At 43.2% G+C, this 24,981-nt stretch overlaps 1 protein-coding gene across 1 annotated transcript in view; it reads left to right on the top strand.

Moving 5' to 3' along the window:
* The first annotated feature begins 3,072 nt into the window (after positions 1 to 3,072).
* Positions 3,073 to 24,981, top strand: part of LOC132884635 (uncharacterized) — a 33,691-nt gene continuing 11,782 nt past the window's right edge. The window contains exons 1-9 of the mRNA XM_060918475.1: positions 3,073 to 3,077; positions 7,359 to 7,468; positions 7,671 to 8,015; positions 8,299 to 8,398; positions 8,677 to 8,792; positions 8,841 to 8,869; positions 9,112 to 9,164; positions 14,768 to 14,844; positions 14,938 to 15,258. Of these exons, the coding sequence (XP_060774458.1) occupies positions 3,073 to 3,077; positions 7,359 to 7,468; positions 7,671 to 8,015; positions 8,299 to 8,398; positions 8,677 to 8,792; positions 8,841 to 8,869; positions 9,112 to 9,164; positions 14,768 to 14,844; positions 14,938 to 15,258 (1,156 nt within the window). The remainder of the gene's footprint in view (positions 3,078 to 7,358; positions 7,469 to 7,670; positions 8,016 to 8,298; positions 8,399 to 8,676; positions 8,793 to 8,840; positions 8,870 to 9,111; positions 9,165 to 14,767; positions 14,845 to 14,937; positions 15,259 to 24,981) is intronic.

Raw genomic sequence — 24,981 nt, 5'->3', positions numbered from 1 at the left:
TATGCTGCTGAATCTGTCCTTTTTTCAGTAGCTTTGTATAAACAATAACCGCTAAATGTAATGCAATGTTATGTAAGGTGATCGCCTAGGCATTCTCATTGTGAAAAGTAAGTCACATGTACATGGACTGGCATTTAATGTTTTATTTGTTCCTTTCTATTTGTTTTGTCTGTTCATATTCTTTTTGGGGGAGTAAAGTCAGTTTAAAAATGCCGTTAAATGCATAGGCCTATAGGCCAAGTTTAATGACCTTGAGATTATCAGAGGTCATATGTCATTTTACAAATGAAAAATGAATTCAGCACCCAAACATTTAACAAACAAGGCCATTTGCTAACTTCATTAATCATTTTAATACATTTCATTCCTTAGAAAGCTGAGAAACTGGGTTCAGCTGAGACGTTTACAGGCCCAAAGTTCAATGATGTCTAGAGGTCAACAGAGGTCAGATAGAGCTCGGCATATTGCAGATTTGAATTCGGCACACCCAAATTGACAAAATAAGACTGTTTGCCGACTTTGTCTCAAAAATGCCTTTAACTCCTTAAATAAGCACTTTTTTGAATTTTGGTACCAGTCTATATTGGTAAATTAAAAAATCTGATATCTTTGTTTTGTTCAAAACAATTTTGCATATCCAAAAATGCAGCAAAGCCTTCCCATACTGATCAATAACAACCAACTCCTCTGAATGAAACACTACAAGAGTGCCCCCTGTCATGGCGGCGTAGTTACCATTGTTATGGGGTCACGTGACGGTGCAAAGCCTCTAGTGAACTTTTCTGCTTCCTTCACTGACTTCCTTGTATTTATTTCAGTTCATTCTTTATTTATCTTTGCAAGATTTCATTTTTATTAGCATGTGTGTTTCTTAGCATGTTTTCTTGACTCATTATTTATGTTTTCTTTATTTGTTTTTTAACTTTTTCCTTCGACACTATATTTTGTTTCTGATTGCCCTGTACTCTTCAGTTTGCCTGACATTTCACTCCTGCCTTTTTATGACCATCTGATTTCAATTGTCTCACTGTGACCGCCTACCCTTTAGTAACTTTTCATGCAAATTGAATAATGTTTGTAGTCAGGAATTTACCAGTGAGACATCATCTTGAAAGAAAAATATTTTTTTCTAATTTGAACTCCACCATAAAACTTTAGTAGTTATTTACAGTCTTAGTTAATTGAGCATGACTTGAACTTGTTTTTAACAGGAAACTTCGTCTCGAGAGAAGTGAGAGCATATGCAGGGGGAGGAATCAACATCAAGTGCAGATATGAGGATGAATATAAAGACAAACCAAAATCTTTCTGTAAGATCGAAGCTGATCAGTGGTGTTTTAATCAAAAAACAAAACTAAACAGTGAATGGTCACATGATGGCAGATTCTCAATTCATGACAGCAGAAGTGCAGGATTCTTCAGTGTGTTTATCAGAGAGCTGATCACAGACGACACTGGAACATATTCGTGTGCTGTTGTTGTGTCTGATGAAATAGAGACCTACACTGTAGTGAAGCTGAATGTAACAAAAGGTGAGTAGCTATAATTATGTGTTTTAGCAAAAGAAACATTCTGTGATTATATTTATATGTAAATTTACTGTATCCATGTTGGTAGTCAGAGCTAGGACACACATACACATCTAAACTGATCAGATTGGTTGTAATTTGCAGATCTGTCCTATGAGAAGTCCATCAATGAGACTGTTCATGTAGGAGGAAATTTGAACATCAGCTGTAAATACCCAGGATCCTTCAGGAGTGACCCCAAGTTCCTCTGCAAGACGAGGCTGCAAAAAGCTGCTTGTTATTATAAAGAATCTGTGAAAGAAAGTAGAAAGAATCTAAATATGGGGAAATTCTCTCTGTATGATGACAGAGTAAAAGACATCTTCACTGTGATTATTAGAAATGTGACTGAGCAGGACTCTGGTGAATACTGGTGTGGAGCTGAAGCAGCCTGGATGTCTGATCATGGATACAAGGTTTATTTCACACGGATCAACCTGAAAGCTACTGGTGAGTTTCTAGAGACATGCAGACACATTATATTGACTATTATGACACTGTCAGTGCAAATCCTAACAAGGCTAGCCTGTGATATCACGATAATTCCCAGGACAAAAAATATTTTTGTTTCAGTACTCTTCCTGTGCTTTATCAGATGCACAAACAGCAGTCAGTATTTCTGAAGTTCCACACATCCAAAATGTATATGGTGTTGCATCTGTACCACTTTCAGTCATATACTTGATTTACTCACTTTGTCATTCATTATCTAACTACACTTTTCACTGCTGTAGGTCCTCGTGTCCCAGTTTCAACCTCGAAACCAACACAACCTTCATCATCATCACCACCACCACCGCCATCATCACCATTCCCATCATCTTCATCACCATCATCATCACCGCCATCACCATCAAAACCTCTACTTCGCACAAATAAACACAAGTCCTGGCCTACACCAGCTTCTCCTCCACCAGGTTCTTCTCAGATCCCCATCACCCCCATAGTTTAGCAACATGACTCTGATGAATCTGATCCCTTATGAATGATCAGCATGTAGGTTAAAGTGACTGACTGTCTGTTTCCCTTCCAGGATTTCCAGCTTCCACTGTGATCCCTTTGTCTGTAATTCTGCTGCTGTTTCTGATTGGAATCTCATTCTTCTTTGTGATTGTACAAAGAAGACACAAGATGCGAGGTACCCACATACAAACACAACACATTCTCTAACGTTTAACACATTCAGTTTTGTGTGACCTGTTCATGGTACAGCAGGTACTATTGCTGCATCACAGTTTCAGTGTCCAGTATTCAATCCTGGCCTTGGGTTACTCTTTTGAATGTCCCACTAAACAAAAACATGCTTGTCAGTGGATATGTGACGCCCTGTAATGGACTAGTGTAAAGCATTTACTGGAAATGAATGATTCATAACTGATTCCAAAATCTAACTAAATCCAAAATTAAAAATGACAATTTATAACAATTACTGATGATTGACTTCTGTTTTCAGCAGGTAGAGCTGCTACTGGCAGGAGTTCTATCAAAAGTTCAGGAAACGACCATGGGGTAAGTGTGTGTGTGTATGTGTGTGTAAGTACCAAAGCTTATTGTCTGTTGCAAAAAAAAGTATGAAAACATTTATATTTTTTGTTTCCCTTTGCTCCCAGGTTCCTCTTGCTGTCTGTGAGTTTGAGGAGATGAAAGACACCAGACGACTTTCTGCCTCAGACACTGGAACTTCCACAGTTTACTTTACTGCTCAGCTACCAAAAATCTCCTCTGATCCTCAAACTATTGATACAAACACAGAGTTACCCACAAGCCCCTGTGATTCTGCTGTTTATTCTATTGCTCAATTACCCACAATCCCCTCTGATCAGGACATCTACTCCACAGCTCAGTTACCCACATGAGATAGGAAAGCCTATCTTGGCAGCACTGGATATGAGGCAGTAGTACAACCTCTGAGGAACACCAGCCCATCGTAGTCTCTGGAATTTTCTATAATTTTACAATAAGTTCAGATTGTTGATTTTTAAAAAATGATCACAGATTGTGACTATATTCATCTTTGTATTTGACCCATTTTGAATAGCTATATGTATGTGTCGTATGTATGGAGTGCTGTATGTATTGTCTGTGTGGACTATGGTATGTTTTGCAAGAAATGCAGTATGTATTGTATGAATCGAGAATGCATTTTACTGAATATAAGAGTATGATTTTAAGTTGTATCTTTACAGATCATGAGTGCTAGAAGAAAGATAAAAGTAAAGACATTCATCTTAGCCTATCAGCTTGACTTGCTCACTTCCTTTCTTATTTTTCACGCAATTGCCACCATCTTGCTTTCTCTGATAGTGACTACACTCATTATTACTGCTCTGCACACTCATCTCAGCCATCCTCATGCTCTCTGTCACAGTAAAGACACTGATTCAGTCATGGATTCTTTATCAGTTAAAGGAGCACAGTGTATTTTTAACATTTAGAATGATTTTTTTTAATCTTGCGTTAATTAAGCACTGTTCAGTTTTGATGTTTGTGGCAGCGGGGGTGTGGTCAAGCACCAATCTGTGACAGGAGGGCAGAGTCAGGGAAGGTAAGTGGCAGAATCACTACACCTGATGTCAATTAACTTGTGTTTGTGTGTGTCTTCCCTCATCCCCGAACCAGACGCCAGTTGTGTGTGTGTGTGTTTAAGTTTACAAGTTGTTCACTGAAAAGTGTGGCAATAAAACCACCGTTTACGAACCTGATCTCTGTCCTGCCGTACTCTGTGCTCCACCCACCCATATAAACTGCTACAGTGGTGCTGAAACCCGGGATCTGGAGCGCAGCAGCCGAACAGCCCCATGGAGTCCTCCCTGTTCGCCGAACTGGTCCACGCTCTCGCCACGGCCCAGCAAAGCCAGCACCAGGCGCTAGTCACCCTCCAAAAGGAGCAGGAACAGCGGTTCGAGGCCCTTGTGCTGGCCCAGCAAGAAGATCGTCAGGCGTTCCGGCACCTCCTCGCGTCGGCGGGGTCCACCAGCGCTCCCACCACGGGCCCATCCCCCCTCACCCTAACCAAGATGGGCCCGCAGGACGACCCCGAGGCATTCATCATGCTCTTCAAGCAAGTCGCGGAGACCTCAGGGTGGCCGATGGAACAGCGTGTGGCGCACCATCTCCCCCTGCTAACGGGAGAGACGCAGCTGGCCGCGCTACAGCTCCCCGCCGACCGCCAGCTGGCCTACACGGATCTTCGCCGGGCCGTCCTCCAGCGTGTGGGGCGCACCCCTGAGCAGCAGCAGCAGCGCTTCCGCGCTTTGTGCTTGGAGGAAGTCGGCCGGCCGTTCGCGTTTGGCCAGCAACTCCGGGACGCCTGCTGGCGGTGGTTGAGGGCCGGCAACCGCGACGCCAAGGGGATCATCGACCAGGTGGTACTGGAGCAATTCGTCGCACGCTTGCCAGCAGGAACCGCAGAGTGGGTCCAGTGCCACCGCCCGGCGTCGCTGGATCATGCCATCGAGCTGGCGGAGGACCATATGGCAGCTGTCCCAGCGGCAATACAGCAGACAGCCTCTTCTCCCCTCTCCTCTTCTCGCTCTCTCTCTCCTTCTCCTCCTGTGTCTCGTCCTCGCCCCATTCCCCCACCGCAGAGGCGGGGGTCGGCGCCACCGGTGCCGGCCCGCCGCACCCGCGGTGCCCTCCCGTTTCTCCCTTCTGTGTCTGTCTCTCCCCCCCTCAGGTGAGTGAGCCCCAGAACACCGGTGCGGAGAGGAAGCCCGGGCCGGTTTGCTGGCGCTGCAGGGAGCTGGGCCACCTCCAACAACAGTGCATGGTAATGGAGGTGGGCGGGGTGGTTCGGATCCCCGACGCGCCAGGAGCCGCCCTTGATCGGGCCGGAGCGTATCGCATACCAGTGAGTATACAAGGGGATACATATCAGGCGTTGGTGGATTCTGGTTGTAATCAGACCCCAATTCACCAAAGCCTGGTGCAAAACGAGGCATTGGGGGGAGCACAGGGGGTGAAGGTGTTGTGTGTGCACGGGGACGTTCACAGCTACCCTTTGGTGTCGGTCCACATTTTTTTCCGATGGGAAAAATTTATAGTGAAGGCGGCAGTTAATCCTCGCCTTACCCACTCTATAATTTTGGGGACTGATTGGCCAGGATTTCGGGATTTAATGACACACTTAGTGAAGAGTGGGTCCTGCCATTCAATAGGGGGAGGTCCCGGTGTCGCTTTGGCAGGAGCAGCTGTCACAGAGCTGTCTACGTCATCTCCGCGTCAGAGTGAGGAGCCGCCGGCCCCTACTCTCTCTGTTGGGGAATCCCTCACGGATTTCCCATTACAACAGTCGCGAGACGAAACTCTGCGGCATGCGTTTGACCAAGTGAGAGTAATCGAAGGTCAAACGCTCCAGCCGAATGCCACCCCGTCCTTCCACTACTTCGCGATTATGAAGGATAGATTTTACCGAGTGACGCAGGACACTCAAACTAAAGAGCGAGTCATGCAGCTTTTAATTCCGAAGAGCCGCCGGGAATTGGTATTCCAGGCGGCTCACTTTAATCCCATGGCTGGACACCTAGGGCAGGATAAGACACTAGCCCGAATAATGGCCCGATTCTATTGGCCGGGGATTCGCGGCGATGTCCATAGGTGGTGTACGGCGTGCCGCGAATGCCAGTTAATAAATCCAGCGGCCATTCCAAAAGCGCCTTTGTGCCCTCTACCGTTAATCAAGACCCCGTTCGAAAGAATTGGGATGGATCTCGTCGGGCCATTAGATCGGTCAACACGAGGGTACCGCTTTATATTAGTTCTAGTGGACTATGCAACGTGATACCCGGAAGCCGTGCCTCTTCGCAATATCTCAGCACGCAGTATTGCGGAGGCACTCTTCCACATCATCTCCTGAGTTGGAATCCCGAAAGAGATTCTGACTGATCAAGGCACCTCGTTTATGTCACAAACACTGAACGAACTATATGGGTTATTAGGTATTAAGCCGATCCGCACCAGCGTGTATCACCCACAAACAGACGGTTTAGTTGAACGGTTTAATCGCACCCTCAAGAACATAATTAAAAAATTCGTAAGTGAGGATGCACGTAACTGGGATAAATGGCTCGAACCCTTGTTATTTGCAGTGCGAGAGGTCCCCCAAGCCTCCACGGGGTTCTCCCCATTTGAATTATTACTGTATATGGGCGTAAGCCGCGCGGCATTCTAGATGTGCTGCGAGAAAATTGGGAGGAGGGACCTTCACCAAGTAAAAACGAAATTCAATACATTATTGACCTGCGCGCAAAACTCCACACCCTCACACACCTAACCCAGGAGAATTTGCGGCAGGCCCAAGAACGGCAAGCCCGCCTGTACGACAAGGGTACGTGCCTTAGAGAGTTCGCACCGAACTTTTTGCTTCGACACTTAATTTTGTTTCTGATTGCCCTGTACTCTTCAGTTTGCCTGACATTTCACTCCTGCTTTTTTATGACCATCTGATTTCAATTGTCTCACTGTGACCTACCCTTTAGTAACTTTTCAGACAAATTGAATCATGTGCATCATCAGGCATTTGCCCATGAAAGATCATCTTGAAAGAAATTTTTTTTTCACTTGAACTCCACCATAAAATTGTAATAGCTATTTACAGTTTTATTTAATTGAGCAGGATTTGAACTTGTTTTGAACAGGGGACTTGGTCTCTAGAGAAGTGAGAGCATATGCAGGGGGAGGAATCAACATCAAGTGCAGATATGAGGATGAATATAAAGACAAACGAAAATCTTTCTGTAAGATCGAAGCTGATCAGTGGTGTTTTAATCAAATAACAACAAATCTAAACAGTGAATGGTCACATGATGGCAGATTCTCAATTCATGACAACAGAAGTTCAGGATTCTTCAGTGTGTTTATCAGAGAGCTGATTACAGAGGACACTGGAACATACCGTATTCGTGTGCTGTTGTTGTGTCTGATGAAATAGAGACCTACACTATAGTGAAGCTGAATGAGAAGGTGTGCAGCTATAATTGTGCGTTTTAGCAGAAGAAACATGCTGTGATTATATTTATATGTAAATTTACTGTCTACGTGTTGTTAATCAGAGCTAATACACGCATACACATCTAAACTGATCAGATTGGTTGTGATTTGCAGATCTGTCCTATGAGAAGTCCATCAGTAAGACTGTTCATGTAGGAGGAGATTTGAACATCAGCTGTAAATACCCAGGATCCCTCAGGAGGGACCGCAAATTCCTCTCCAAGAAGACGCTGCAACAAGCTGCTTGTTTTTATAAAGAATCTGTTAAGGAAAGTAGAAAGTATGTAAATGAGGGGAAATTCTCCCTGTATGATGACAGAGCAAAACAAATCTTCACAATGATTATTAGAAATGTAACTGAGCAGGACTCTGGTGAATACTGGTGTGGAGTTGAAGCAGCCTGGACATCTGATCATGGATACAAGGTTTATTTCACACAGATCTACCTGAGAGCTATTGGTGAGTTTGTAGAGACATGCAGACACATTATATTGACTATTATGACACTGTCAGTGCACATCCTAACCAAGACTAGCCTGTGATATCACGATAATCCCAGGACAAAAAAATGTTTTTGCTTCAGTACTCTTCCTGTGCTTTATCAGATGTACAAACAGGAGTCAGTATTTCTGAAGTTCCACACATCCAAAATGTATATGGTGTTGCATCTGTACCACTTTGTCATATACTTGATTTACTCACTTTGTCATTCATTATCTAACTACACTTTTCACTGCTGTAGGTCCTCGTGTCCCAGTTTCAACCTCGAAACCAACACAACCTTCATCTCCGCCATCGCCATCATTACCGCCATCATCACCGCAATCACCACCACCATCATCGCAATTGCCAGCATCACCATCATCATCATCATCATCACCATCGCCGCCACCACCGCCATCATCACCATTGCCATCATCGTCATCACCATCATCATCACCACCATCACCATCAAAACCTTCACTTCGCACAAATAAACACAAGTCCTTGCCTACACCAGCTTCTCCTCCACCAGGTTCTTCTCAGATCTCCATCACCCCCATAGTCTAGCTACATGACTTTGATGAATCTGATCCCTTATGAATGATCAGCATGTAGGTTAAAGTGACTGACTGTCTGTTTCCCTTCCAGGATTTCCAGCTTCCACTGTGATCCTTTTGTCTGTAATTCTGCTGCTGTTTCTGATTGGAATCTCATTTGTCTTTGTGACTGTACAAAGAAGACACAAGATGCGAGGTACCCACATACAAACACAACACATTCTCTAATGTTTAACACATTCAGTTTTGTGTGACCTGTTCATGGTACAGCAGGTACTATTGCTGCATCACAGTTTCAGTGTCCAGTATTCAATCCTGGCCTTGGGTTACTCTTTTGAATGTCCTACTAAACAAAAACATGCTTGTCGGTGGATATGTGATGCCCTGTAATGGACTAGTGTAAAGCATTTACTGGAAATGAATGATTCATAACTGATTCCAAAATCTAACTAAATCCAAAATTAAAAATGACAATTTATAACAATTACTGATGACTTGACTGCTGTTTTCAGCAGGTAGAGCTGCTACTGGCAGGAGTTCTATTGAAAGTTCAGGAAACGACCATGGGGTAAGTGTGTGTGTGTGTGTGTGTGTGTGTGTGTGTGTGTGTGTGTGTGTGTGTGTGTGTGTGTGTGTATGTGTGTGTAAGTACCAAAGCTTATTGTCTGTTGCAAAAAAAAAGTATGAAAACATTTATATTTTTTTGTTTCCCTTTGCTCCCAGGTTCCTCTTGCTGTCTGTGAGTTTGAGGAGATGAAAGACACCAGACGACTTTCTGCCTCAGACGCCGGAACTTCCACAGTTTACTCTACTGCTCAGCTACCAACAATCTCCTCTGGTCCTCAAACTATTGATACAAACACAGAGTTACCCACAGGCCCCTGTGATTCTGCTGTTTATTCTATTGCTCAATTACCCACAATCCCCTCTGATCAGGACATCTACTCCACAGCTCAGTTACCCACATGAGATAGGAAAGACTATCTCGGCAGCACTGGACATGAGGCAGGAATACAACCTCTGAGGAACACCAGCCCATCGTAGTCTCTGGAGTTTTCTATAATTTTACAATAAGTTCAGATTGTTGATTTTTAAAAAATGATCACAGTTTGTGACTATATTCATCTTTGTATTTTATCCATTTTGAATAGCTATATGTATGTGTTGTATGTATGGAGTGCTGTATGTATTGTCTGTGTGGACTATGGTATGTTTTGCAAGAAATGCAGTATGTATTGTATGAATCGAGAATGCATTTTACTGAATATAAGAGTATGATTTTAAGTTGCATCTTTACAGATCATGAGTGCTAGAAGAAAGAGAAAAGTAAAGACATTCATCTTAGCCTATCAGCTTGACTTGCTCACTTCCTTTCTTATTTTTCGCGCGATTGCCACCGTCTTGCTTTCTCTGATAGTGACTACACTCATTATTACTGCTCTGTACGCTGATCTCAGCCATCCTCATGCTCTCTGTCGCAGTAAAGACACTGATTCAGTCACGGATTCTTTCTCAGATAAAGGGGCACAGTGTATTTTTACCATTTAGAATGATTGTTTTTTTTAATGTCGCGTTAATTAAGCACTGTTCAGTTTTGATGTTTTTGGCAGGATGTTCCACAATAAACTTTGAAACTTTCTCAAGTGCATCGCAGTAAGTGATCATCTCGGGCCAGTATTTAAACCAACATACGAGATTATTAAATGCATACATTTAGAATATAAAAGTCTGAGACCATGCTGAAAATCCAGTTTAAAAAAATTGAAAATAAACAGAAAATTTTAGATTTTTGAAAATTCTAAAAGAAAAAAGGAAAGGTGCAACATCTTCGATTGAGTTAAGTATTCAAGATGAGGCACAATTTCAATCACCACACTGGTGATGTTTATATGGAGCTTTATAACCTGTTAATCAGACTGATAACTCTGTTAAAATAAAGTACACTGAATGAGGCCGAGCCGAGTGAATAAATCTGAGCAATAAGTTGAGTAATATATATTTTTTAATAATCCACAAGAAGTCCCTCTGTGTTCAATAATCACACTGTTTTTCTCAAACAAAAATAATTTAAACCTTATTCACAACACGCAGCATGATTAAAAAGGTGAACACACTTATCAGACTCACATGTAGTCATTATAGAAACATTGACACTAAGCCTAACTCCATGCATGTACATTTCTTTGGATCAGCTTTCATATAGCAGGCAAATAAACACATTTTATACAGTGTCCAGGATAGGATCTATATAAACAGGTCATTTTTATGAGTGAATATTTGCATGCAAATATGGCTATTTAGGGCATTAAACAGATACAGGGACAGAAAGTGTCATTGTGTTACACCCCAAGCGTTCACATAGATAGACAGCAAAGTTGTTATGCAGGAAACTGATCTAAGAATTTCAGATTATGTGAATATGTGATTGTGTTTTCCCAACGCAGCACCAGGAATTTCTACAATTCAGACAAAGTTCTGCTCTCTTATTATTAAAATTTTAATCATCCATGGTGAATACTGTAGTGTTGGGTTTAAACTCTATCTTTCTTCCTCTGTGTCACACCTTGTGGTTGAGAGGGCAGTCGAGGCCTTCTGGCAGTAGATCAGTACACACTGACATGGAGTAATAAATATCCTCAGTAAAGTTAACACTGGAGCACTGAGAGGACAAATAACTGTTAATAAATGTTAATATTAAACACTCGTCCACCTTCATATGCTTGTTTACAAACTGAAAATAATAAGAGGCTCATTTTTGTGTCAGTAATGTGAAAGCATTTGTATTGCGATGATGTACAGTGGTTCTTGAAAGTTTGTGAACCCTTTAGAATTTTCTATATTTCTGCATAAATATGACCTAAAACATCATCAGATTTTCACACAAGTCCTAAACATAGATAAAGAGAACCCAGTTAAACAAATGAGACAAAAATATTATACTTGGTTATTTATTTATTGAGAAAAATGATCCAATATTACATATCTGTGAGTGGCAAAAGTATGTGAACCTCTAGGATTAGCAATTAATTTGAAGGTGAAATTAGAGTCAGGTGTTTTCAATCAATGGGATGACAATCAGGTGTGAGTGGGCACCCTGTTTTATTTAAAGAACAGGGATCTATCAAAGTCTGATCTTCACAACACGTGTTTGTGGGAGTGTATCATGGCAAGAACAAAGGAGATTTCTGAGGACCTCAGAAAAAGCGTTGTTGATGCTCAACAGGCTGGAAAAGGTTACAAAACCATCTCTAAAGAGTTTGGACTTCACCGATCCACAGTCAGACAGATTGTGTACAAATGGAGGAAAGTCAAGACCACTGTTACCCTCCCCAGGAGTGGTCGACCAACAAAGATCACTCCGAGAGCTAGGTGTGTAATAGTCAGCGAGGTCACAAAGGACCCCAGGGTAACTTCTGAGCAACTGAAGGCCTTTCTCACATTGGCTGATGTTAATGTTCATGAGTCCACCATCAGGAGAACACTGAACAACAATGGTGTGCATGGCAGGGTTGCAAGGAGAAAGCCACTGCTCTCCAAAAAGAACATTACTGCTCGTCTTCAGTTTGCTAAAGATCATGTGGACAAGCCAGAAGGCTATTGGAAAAAAGTTTTGTGGATGGATGAGACCAAAATAGAACTTTTTGGTTTAAATGAGAAGTGTTACTGTAAATCCTCTAATATAGGCTGGGGCCTTGATTTCACTCAAGTACATCTTGGTCCAGGCCATTATTGGAAGGAGGCCAGAATTAGAGGCAGGCCTCTATTTCTATTTGAGCAAAACAGACTACCAGTGGAATGAATAAAAACGAGATTTTGTGTCTATTTGTCAAGTTGATGCTTGGTTGCCTGGTTACCACCAGACCTACCGGTAATCACAATCGGGGCGCCTGCAGGGTTGAACTGTAAGGTACGCACTAGCGGTGTAATTCCCCCCCCCCCCAAAAAAAAAAAAAAACGCTTGCGTGCTGCAGTTTCTATGAAGAGTCGATCTATAGGCTTATACACAAAACAACAATAGAACTTTAACTTGAAATTGAACAATAGCCTTCCATGAACACAGGCTGATATTTGAACAACATATGTGAACTACACACGACAATAAACAATAAACTCTTTATAGCCTCGATTAGAATCTAGTGAACTTGCTCAGCACTACCGCACGCACGACTCTGACACACACTGTAGCGCAACGTGGGGTACATAGACTCGTTGAAAAACTCCTCGGGTATTTTTCTGAGTTTACCGAAAATCAGAGTAGAAGGAGCCACCCACCCTCTGTCTGGTTTGAAGCGGTTCTGTAGGACATTGAGCTTTACAGAGTCCGGTGCACATTTTAAGGCATCTGGTTGAAGTTTACCTATGTCTGATAAATCTGATGTCAGTGATAGCGGGCTGACTCGTGGCTCATTAGTAAAGCTATCTGATGGCTCATTTGTCAGCAAGGTGGAGCAACCATCTACTTCTGATCGTAAGGGACATGGGGAGATGTAGGTGTTCTTATATGAAATTCACTGGATGTATGGCTAGTTTCAAACTCAGAGGTAGATGAAGGCAATTCCCTCAAAGGAACTGAGCTAGCATCCAGCTGCAGCGTACTGCTGCTAGGTTGCGGAGGAGTGGAAGCTGCCGGTGCCGTGTTACTAGCTGATACTGGAGAGGACTGGCAAGCAGATGACACCCCTGGATCACTGCTTTTGGACTTTTTCGTAAAAGTCTGAAACAAGCTCGTTTGTTTCAGGGTTCGTTTACTCATTTTTGACTCGCTTCTCAATAAATTCTCGCACAAGCTCTGACTACTGACGATTGTCTGTCTCCGTTTCTCAAAACTGGAGAGAATCTCAGTGGTGCAAGAAAAGTATATCTGCATTGACCAATGAGCTTTCTTGGTCACGCACACCCCGCCTACTCCTGAAGCACACAAATGCGCCGGCACACACGTCTCTCTCTCTCTCTCTCTTTCTCAAATTATGTTGCATTGCCAAAGCATTCAGGTAACAATTATAATTAAAAAAAATATATCTCTCTCCCCAAGGTACGCCTAGTGCGTACGGCCATACGCCTGGCGGCGCCACTGATCACAATTGTCTTTCAGATCAGAACGATTGTGTAAGGCCACTATGATCTCAGAAACATCGTTGGTTATAGCCCCGGCCTGTATTAGAGTCCGGCCATTATTTACCTCCTCCGACAGCGAGACCGGCCAATATTAGAGTCCCGGCCAGTAATGGAATACAGGCCAGTATTAGAGGATTTACTGTATGTTTGTAGAAAGGAAAACACTGCATTCCAGCATAAGAACCTTATCCCATCTGTGAAACATGATGGTGGTAGTATCATGGTTTGGGCCTGTTTTGCTGCATCTGGACCAGGACGGCTTGCCATCATTGATGGAACAATGAATTCTGAATTATACCAGTGAATTCTAAAGGAAAATGTCAGGACATCTGTCCATGAACTGAATCTCAAGAGAAGGTGGGTCATGCAGCAAGACAATGACCCTAAGCACACAAGTCGTTCTACCAAAGAATGGTTAAAGAAGAATAAAGTTAATGTTTTGGAATGGCCAAGTCAAAGTCCTGACCTTAATCCAATCGAAATGTTGTGGAAGGACCTGAAGCAAGCAGTTAATGTGAGGAAACCCACCAACATCCCAGAGTTGAAGCTGTTCTGTACGGAGGAATGGGCTAAAATTCCTCCAAGCCGGTGTGCAGGACTGATCAACAGTTACCGGAAACGTTTAGCTGCAGTTATTGCTGCACAAGGGGGTCACACCAGATACTGAAAGCAAAGGTTCACATACTTTTGCCACTCACAGATATGTAATATTGGATCATTTTCCTCAATAAATAAATAACTAAGTATAATATTTTTGTCTCAATTGTTTAACTGGGTTCTTTTTATCTACTTTTAGGACTTGTGTGAAAATCTGATGTTGTTTTAGGTCATATTTATGCAGAAATATAGAAAATTCTAAAGGGTTCACAAACTTTCAAGCACCACTGTATTTCACACATATATTTCAGACACAAACTTGCTGCACAGCTCTTTCTTACAAGGCTACAAGAGGAAATGGGCGATACAACACTTTCTGGTTAAGACAGATCATTTACAGAGCAGGACAGAGACAGTAACAGTGTGTAAAAGAACAGGATCTTTAATATCTTTCTGAAGTGGAGTTGGTGTGGTGATCTGCGAGTGTGAACTCAGGATGAAGATCCTCCTCATCTTCACCCTCTGCCTGATCTCAGGTAAAGAAACGCACTTCAAAATAATCCTCACTATCAGCAGCAGTGTTACAGGAAGGAACATTTTGCTCAGATGGATGTTTGGTGTTTTGTTAGATGGAGGAGCCTCCAAGGAAGTAACAGGATATTCAGGAGGAAAAGTCCTTATCAAGTGCAAGTATGATACAGAATACACACAAAACCCAAAATATTTCTGTAAGGGTTCATCTCCAGGCTGTTCTGACCAAATAAAGACAGGAGATAAAAACAAGTGGGTAAATTCAGGAAGATTCTCACTGTTTGATGACACCAAATCAGCAGAGTTCAGGGTGATGATCAGAGAGCTCACTGTACAGGACACTGGGACGTACCAATGTGCCGTTGATAGACCTGCAGCGAAAGACATTTATACACCGGTGGAACTGAAGGTCAAGGAAGGTGAGTCTCCCACCACTGCCTTCTGTTTATATCCACAAAGCTTCAGTGTTGTTAGCAAACAAAGAAACAAATACTTTATGAACCGACTTATTATATAATAATAATATATAGATTTAGGCACTGCCAAAAAGCAGAGCTCCCATCTGTTTCTGTTGACTAACACTGGCCACTCGCCAGTGTGTATAACTGGTAATTACTAGTGGAACTCCTGCATGGGCCAAAGACCTGTGCAAGCGGAGCCCCATAGGCATAGAGTGTGGATACATAAAGAAACCCATCGAGTTGTTTTCTGATGGTTTCAGTCCTGTGCGCACCTCTAATATACCAGTGTTAGTAATTACCAGTTATACACACCACCTAGTGGCCAGTGTAAGTAATTATCAGTTCTAAACACAGCCTCGTGTCCAGTTGGCTGGCTATGATATAAGAAGATGTGACTTGATTGTGAATGGACAGAGCATGGAAGAAGGCCGTGATGGATCAGGAAGTGAGCTAGAAGGAATGAATGAGGGCAGTGGGAAAGATGAAGGTTGGTGTACTGCAACTTTTAAAAATAGTCGGAAGCAAAGGAAGCGTAAGCAACTCGGGAAAAATTCGAGTGTTGAAGACACTGACAGTGATCAAAGCATGGTAGATGCAGGAAAACAAGTTGAAGTTCTGTTGTGTAGGATTAGATGTTGATATCCCTTGTTACATACATACTTGAGGCACCGATGAGACTCTGTGGGGTGGTCGATTGAGTGATGGCATCCTTTGGGTTATCAAGTGGGTGCCCTCCTTCATGGGTGTTTTGCTGATAGACCCACGACACCTCCAGAGGGTTCAGCAGTGAATCCCAACATCCCAGGTTCACCCCATAGATGCCATCAAGTGGAGTCCTTCCTCTTCATCCACAGCCACTGACTCCCCTTTTCAGCAGCCTTGGAGAGGTCTTTGACTGCCTGCTGGTGTGCCTTCCCTTGCACTCCCATCTCCCTGAGTAGCCTGGATGTAGAGGTGGCTACGAACCCTCTGCAGCCTACTTCCACCGGGTGTACCTTCGCTTTCCAGCCTTGTTGTTGCACATTGGCTGCAAGCTCAGCGTACCTCAGCTTCTTCCACTCTTAGGCCTCCTCCACTGCACTCTCCCAGAGCACAGTGATCTCGATGATGAAGACCAGCTTGAGCGAGGCTGACCACAGCACAAGGTCTGGTTGCAGGTTGGTGGATGCGATCTCAGCTGGGAAGGAGAGCTTCTGGCTCATGTCTGCCAGCATCTTCCAGTCCCATGCACTGCCTAGCTGCCCAGTGTCTGGTCTTATGGTGGTGAGGCTTGCTTGACCCTCGCCCTCCCGGACAAATGTTGTTGCCTGCCAGCAGGATGATGGGGGTGGAAGGGCGTTGACACTTGTCCGTCAACTTTCCAGCACTGCTCCAAGACATTTTAACACCTGGTTGTGCCACCAGGTGTAACGGCCTTGGGTGAGGCTGGTCTTGCAGCCCACTAAGACATGCTTCAGTGTTGCTGGACTTGGACATAGAGGGCACGTAGGGTCTTCACCATACCACTGGCTTAGGTTTGTGGGAGAAGGCAGGACATCATCGACAGCCCTGATGGTAAAGCTTGCTCTGAATACCTCCATCTCCCACAGCTCTTTCCAGGAGATCTTCCTCTTCTCCACTCCTTCCTATGCCGTCCACTGCCCTTGCTTTGCCTGCACCACAGCTTGTGCACACCTTCCTGCTTCCTCTTCCTGATGTACCTCCTGGACCACCAGCTTCTGTCTCTGTGATGGAGTGGCCTTGCTCCAGGCTGGTGTGCTGGCCCTAAGGCCAAGGCCATTCCTCCCCTCCTGCACTCAGCCCATGATGTCCCTGTGTCTGAGTGCTGCCTTTGCCTGCTCAGTTGCAGCCAATGGAGTCCACTTCCTCCCCAAATCCAGCATCATCATCTCCAGTCTGAGTTTGGTGCACTTGAACTCCTCTGATAGACTGGCAATGGGCAGATCTAACATCCCTTTGCCATAGAGCCCAATACTGCTGAGGCACCTGGGAAGGCCAAGCCACTTTCTTGCATACGAGCTGACCAGCCTCTCCAGCTTTTCCACCTTCAAGAGCGGGACTTCATAGAGGGTTAGTGGCCACATAAGACATGGAAGTAGTCCATACTGCGTGCACCATAGCTTCAGCTTGCCAGGAAGTAGGGTTCTGTCGATGTTCTCCAGACAGCTAGCTACCTCCTTCTATAAAGTGATAATTAAACTAACTCAAGAAGGAGCATCATTCGGTGAGTGGAACCCAATTCAGCTAACTAAAGCGATAAACAAACTGGTAGGTGATGTGAACAGTGCCAAGATACTACGAAGTGGAGCACTTTTAATTGTTTGCAGAGATAGTACTCAGCAAGGGAGGGCTATCAAACTGAATAAAATTGAAGACAAAAGAGTGAACGTAACATTGGTCAAGGATAAGAAGTTTGCATGAGTATTCATTTCAGGGGTAACCATAGCTGCATCAGTGGACCAGATTAAAGAGAATATAGTAGAGACAAAAGTGATTGAGGCAAAATGACTGAGAATGACTAGAAACGGGGAGACGTGTGATAGTTTAGCGGTAATGATAAAAATTGATGAGGAAAAGCTGCCAGCTAAAGTATATTTACATTATATGTGCTAAGATGTTAAGCCTTATGTTCCCCCGGCACTGAGGTGCTTCAAATGCCAGAAATAATGGGCACGTAGCAGCCATTTGCAAAGGAAAACAGAGATGTGGAAGATGTGCAGGACAGCATGAATATGGAATGTGTGAAAGTGGAACCAAGTTAAAGTGCTGTAACTGTGGAGGGTAGCAGAGCTCAGCCTATCGCAGATGTGAGGCCAGTAAGAGAGCAGCAGAGGTGCAAAAAGTGAAAATCTCACAAGGGATAACATATGCAGAAGCAGTAAGGAGAGTGTCTGGTTAGACAGAGAAGCTAAAACAACGTAACACAGAAAGCTACAAAACAAAACCATGTGAAGGCTGTGATAAAATAAAGAAGGATATGCTGATTGTAATGAGAAATGATTTTGTGTTATTCATGGTGGAGGTGATAAACTGTTCCGCACAAACAGATGAGAAAAATGAGAAAATCAAAATAATAGTGAAGTCAGCAGAAAAATATCTTGGGGTAAAGGGTTTCTGTTGGGAAGCAGTTGAGGAAATGCTAAGTGGGGAAGGCCCCCCTAGTTCACAGGCACTGAGGCTTGGTGATTCATGGCACTGATCGTTCTGCAGTGGAATGCAAGAAGTCTCATTGCTAATGGGCAGGAGTTTAAACATTTCTTAATAAATTTACAAGATAAACCACACAATCTGCATCCAGGAAACATGGCTGAAACCAAAATGGGATTTTATTCTGCATGGATAGGGTGACCAGACATCCCGGTTTTACCGGGACAGTCCCGATTTGGGGTTGTGTGTCCCGAGTCCTGACAAAAGTCTGTCGGGACACGGGTATGTCCCAGTTTTCGCCACTCGCGACGCTTGCGATTGAGCAGCGTGGAAATCATTAGCGGAGAAATGTCTGCATTTACTCTTTTGATGACTTGACAGGAATCGCAAACTTTCCTGGTTACTGCCCCCTGGCCCTGTGGCATGGGTGTTTATTTAGCCACATTATTCCAGACAACAGAACGTGTTGCCATGCAAATAAAATAAACATTAACTGGCGCAAATGTTATTTGTCTAGCAGCAGTAATGCCGCAGCAATTATGCCGAAAAGAAGGTAAACAAAGATTTACAGGGCACCTACCCCTTCCTCCGAGAGGTGCAGAACAATGCGCATGAAGCCGACTGCACACACTGTAAGTGTTTTGTTCTTGTACTGAGTTGGGTAGCCTATGCTGCAAATGCTGTGCGCTCCTGTGGGGGCTTTCCTCGGGCTGTCGCCCCTCTCCTCCTTTACTGGTGTTTTGTTTGAGTGTATATTTATGGAAGCCACGAGAGGCCCTTCATATAATCTTTTTTATTCACCTTGTTATCCCAAGATAACGACATAATTAATTCAGGATCTCGAGAAAACACAACTAATTCGAGATCTCGAGAAAACAAAACAATTATTCCGTGATCTCGAGAAAACAAAGCAATTATTTCATGATCTCAGCTGATCACTGTATCTCCGTCGGTAGAGACGAAGCCGGGCCAGTCTTCTGCGGAGGTGCCGCGGACTAATTTTGAAATTATCCCTTATTAAAAGGCTTAATGCAATCTCTCCCTGTGACAACCCCTGATCAAAATATTGCCTTATTAGGTGATTGATTATTTCAGACATTCTAATGACCAAAGTTGCGTCTATACAGAATGAGAAATAGCCCCAAAGTCAGCATATCACAAGTCTCTTGGCACACCTGAATGAACCATTTCTCAGCTGTTTTCTCAAGATCACGGAATAATTGTTTTGTTTTCTCGAGATCTCGAATTAGTTGTGTTGTTTTCTCGAGATCCTGAATTAATTATGTCGTTATCTCGAAATAACAAGGTGAATAATAAAAGGATTATATGAAGGGCCTCTCTCGGCTTCCGTAGTATATATTCTCAAATCACTTGTCTCTTTTTTGTTTCTGTTTAACATACCATTCTGACAGTTTGGCCATATTGCTGTGTTGAACAGCTTGTTGCACCTTCCGTTAAAGTGTTTACTTTTGTACACATCTTCTTGCTTTATTCATTCAGTTGTGGGGAATGGTTAGTAAGGTTGATTCTGACCTAGGCTATGTTGAGGTCACATATCTACTTCTTAAGTTCATGCTATAGTGCATGCATGAGATATAGCCTACATGTGCATATGCATTCTTCTTGGTGTTCTCACAAACAGCTGAAATCAGTTTAAATTTGGTCTATGGACATAGCCTGGCCTATTCTCAGCCATTACAAAATCTGTTGTCTGACCATAATTTAACTGATCTGTATACCACTATGCTACTAGATAACAAAATGCCTGTTTGTTTTATTTCATGTAAGATGTTGATAAATGTGAGCTTCAACAAAATGATAAGAGCACCTCTCTGAGTGTCACATTTACGTAAAAAAAAGGTGTGCGTGCACGAGCATGGTCGCGCGCAAAAGTGTCCCGGTTTCAGACTAGGGAAATCTGGTCACCCTATACATGGATACACTGCTATTACAAATGACAGGAAATATGGTAAAGGTGGAGGGATGGTAACATGTGTGCAGAATGGGATGAGGTACAATGTAGTCAATAAAGGGAAAGAAGATAAATCAATAACGGTTAAGACCTGGACAGGACAAGAGGGGATTTCAATCATCAATTATTATAATCCTTGTAAAAGGTTGACTAAAGACATTGTGGCAGTAGGGACGTGGCCAAGCAGCAGTCTGTGAATGGAGGGCGGGGTTGGGGAAGGTAAGCTTTTCAGCCTCACACACGCATGCATTCTAGTCGGGAGCCTCTTTTCTCTGCTCTCCCCCTCCTTTTATGCTCCGTCCCTGTAACAAACACACACACATTAATTGACAGCAGGTGGAATGACTTAGATATACAGAATACACAGAATGGGTTTAAGTGTATGTTTCATCTGGGTTCCTGCTCATGTAGGAGTAGAAGGAAACAAGGATGTAGACATATTGGCAAAACAATCAATGAAATCGCAAACAATTAATCTGCAAACTCCATTATGTAAAGCTGAGGCTAAAACCATCATTAAAAGTCAAACAGAAAAAGTATGGCAGGAGTACTGGGTCACCAGTGACACAGGAAGACATCTCTACAATATACAAAAGCATGTGGGTGTTGGGAGAAAGGTGGGGAGAAACAGAAGAGAGGAAACCATCATCACCCATCTAAGAATAGGCCATACAGCACTCAACAAGACACTTCATATAATATGAAAACATCCAACTGGGTTATGCAGGCATTGCAATCAGCCAGAATCAGTGCAGCATATGGTAGGGGAATGTGACTTCTATAAGGAAGAGAGAAAGGAACTAAGTGAAGCACTTAAAGAAATAAAGCTTAACTTCACACTAGAGAACATCTTAGGTGGGGCATTAGGACATATATATGGCTAACTAATAACATTTTTAAAAGAAACAGGTGTAATAGAGAAAATTGGGGGGAGGGTTCTTTTTTTTCCCTGCCAATCTTCTGTTCCACACTCCAATCCAGTAGGTGGTAGTAATGCACCTTTAAGCTGGCATTCCAACTGCCATTAAATCCAAAAGAAGAAGAAGAAATAGATGCTATAAGAAAATTCTACAACCCAGAAAAAGATGAGAGCTCCACTTTTAGGCAGTGCCGAAATCTCTATATTAAAATTTTGATCATCCATGGTGAATACTGTAGTGTTTGATTTAAATTGTATCTTTCTTCCTCTTTGTCACACCTTGTGGTCTAGCAACGGTAACTAGGCTGCCATGGCAGAAAGGCCCTCGCCAGCCACGGGGCTCGAACCCGGACCTTCTTGCTGTGAGGCGACAGCGCTAACCACTACACCACTGTGCCGCCCCTTTCTTGACTCATTATTTATGTTTTCTTTGTTTGTTTTTAACTTTTTGCTTCAACTATGGAAGCGCATTGCATTCACCTAATAATAAAAAAAAAAACAGCAGGTTATCTCATAATTACGAGATCATTATCTCATAATTATGAGATAAGATCTCATAATTACAAGATAAGATTTCATAATTACGAGATAGTATCTCATAATTACAAGATAATTGTCTCAAAATTACGAGATATTATCTCGTAATTTTGAGATAATTATCTCATAATTACGAGATAATATTATGTCCGCTTATCATCTAGCCATATCAGTTTCATGCTAGGAAGTGATGTGTGGCTGCTGTAATTAGCAAGGGAATGATGGATATCTCTGGCAGTATAAGCTTTTACTTCTTTCTTGGCATGAGGCACTGGGAAATATTAACATGTCTCAGGATGGATGGCATTCAAATAAGCATGTCAACAATACGGAGACGAATGAAATTGTTGGAGTTGTTCAGGCGGAAAGGCAAGTCTGACTTGCTGGAAGTTGCGCTCTTCCTGAATGAGCAATTAAACCAATATGGCATGATGCATGGATACAAATTCATGCATTTGAAATGCATTCAAGCTGGACTGGTCGTGACTCAATCCACAGTGCGTGCTCTGCTGAAGATTCTCGACCCTCAAGGAGTGCAGCTGAGGTTAAGGCGACATCTAAGGGGACGCCTTTACAGCAACCCAGGCCCAAACTTCTTGTGGCATGTGGACTCATATGACAAGCTTAAACCGTATGGAATATACATCAACGGAGCAGTGGATGGATTCTCGCGTGTGGTCATATGGCTTCACGCCTTCTCCACCAACAGCAATCCTAAAGTCATTGCTGGGTATTTCATTGATGAGGTTGGCAGCAGAGGCGGCACTCCTTCTCATATCTGGTCAGATCTGGGTACCGAGAATTGTGCCCTGGAGCAAATACAGCGGTTTCTAAGAGATACCCACGATGATGTGTTTTCGAAAAGATGCTACATAACTGGATCAAGTAACCACAATCAGAGAATTGAGCAATGGTGGGGATTTCTAAGAACACACCACGCACAATTCTGGATGAACATGTTTCAAGATCTCAAAGACCAGGACCAATTCTCTGGAGATTTCCTAGACAAAAATCTCATTCAGTTCACCTGCCTGGAAATAATTAAGGTAGGTAGGCCTACATGATTCTTTGTTGGTCTCCGCTGCTTTAGATTCATTTCATCACAGTTAAATTATTAAATATGATACTTTTTAAATGTTAGATTTGCCGACGCATTTTCTTATTTTTTCGGGGTTGGTGGCGCATAGAATGCGCAACGTTCAAGAAGTGACAACAAGGGCGCAGCTTTACGCGCACCTCTGTACTTAACGCTTGTGCATAGGCTACTTGCAGAAAGGTCTACATCTTTTGGGACACCCATGGGATTATGGAACCCCATATTATTTATTTTGTATGCTATTTTCTGTCTATGAAATGCGCCCCAGTCATCATTTGAAAGACGGTCACTGCATACTCCTATTTCTATTTTTCCCCAGAGAGCTGCAGGAAGTGGCTCAGTTGTGGAACTGCCACAGACTTCGTCCCAGCAGGAATGCTGTTTCTCTGAGTGGACGACCATTGCTTATGTACAGCATTCCACAACTGTTTGGCAGTACAGATCACCTGAAAACTGTACATCCTCAACAAGTAGATCTGTACCGAGATGAATGCCTACCAAGAGGACCATTGCCCTGCGAACAGACTGTTTTTGACATTTGCTGTCTGTTGATGTCAGAAAATTATCTGCACCCACCCACTACTGCACATGAAGCCATAGAACTGTATCTCTTTTTACGAGAAAATATCCACACTTTGCTCTAATTCTTACATTCTTACCTGTTCGCCAACAGCATACGTCAGATTGGAACTCCATCGATTGTATGCTACCAGTCGGTGGCAGCAAATGCACCTCTTTAATTGTGAATGCAGCACATGCAGCTCGGTATTTCAGATATGTTCTCTTATGAGATCCCACCTTATAATACAACACCATACTTTAAGCAGGTAATAAATAAAACTCACGTCATTTACAAAAATAGAAAGTAAGGTCAGTTAGGTTTTATAGTAGTTTTTGCTATGTATGGCTTAGTTATATTAGTGTTCACAGTAACAGTACAGCTATACTACTGTTTGTGTTATTAACTTCAACTGCAAACAGAATTCAGGCATTGCAATAAAATTTTGCCATTTATTCAGGAACAAGTATCAGTCCACCTGCCTTTAAACCCCTTTCAACAATGGACACTCAAGGTGTAGAAAAATTTCAAAGGGCACCTCAATTAACAGCTCAGTGCATTACATTTTACATTAGACCGTATCTGTCTTGTTTTCGTCGCGGATGCACTGTCCGTTCACATTAAAATGCCGGGAAATGACTCCACAGGCGGAACAACTTGAATCCGCCAGGGCCCACGTATTCAACCCAGTTCGTATCTGATCCGGTGCTGTGTAAACATTGAGGAACGTGGATACGCTGTGCTGAGCTCTAGCTGACGTCGTCATTGGACAACGTCACTGTGACATCCACCTTCCTGATTCGCTGGCGTTGGTCATGCCACGTTGGTCATGTGACGCGACTGCTGAAAAACGGCACGGACTTCACTTCATTAAAGAGTATAAAAGTATGAATATAATGCTTTGCTTTGTCATTCTTAATGTTGTTCATGGTAAGATGCAAATACTGCCCATTGTGTAGTTATGATTGTCTTTAGGCTTGCCATCCTTCCACTTGCAAGTGGTGAGTGACTTGTGCATGCCCGATATGCACTGGGATCACACACACAGTGGCTCAGTCCCGAATCACTGCTCGTGTGCTTCACTCGCGCGCTCTGTGAGCTGCGCAGGGCCGGAGTGCGCACCCTCCAGAGGGCACTCGCTGTTCAGGGCGGAGTGATTTGGAGCGCAGGATGCCTGTGCGGAGCCGAGCCGCTGAGGAGGAAGTGCTGAGCTGCACTACACATTTCAACTTACGTGCCATCTAATTAGTCATTTGATTAGCGTATTCTTGTATTGCCGTTGCTGTGTGCACGCGAATCGTGTATTGGCGTTGCTGTGTGCACGCAAATCGTTTTAAAAACGTTAATCTGATGATCCGCTGATACGGTCTAATGTAAACCCCACCTTAAACTCATCTGCAGGGGGGTGGCAATACCATATCAATGTAGGAACACATTACATTTGTTAAAGG

The sequence above is a fragment of the Neoarius graeffei genome, chromosome 4 (genome assembly GCF_027579695.1).
Source record: "Neoarius graeffei isolate fNeoGra1 chromosome 4, fNeoGra1.pri, whole genome shotgun sequence".
Classification (NCBI taxonomy): Eukaryota; Metazoa; Chordata; class Actinopteri; order Siluriformes; family Ariidae; genus Neoarius; species Neoarius graeffei.
Note: the sequence above shows the minus strand (reverse complement) of the source record. Positions and strands in the feature narration are given on the sequence as shown.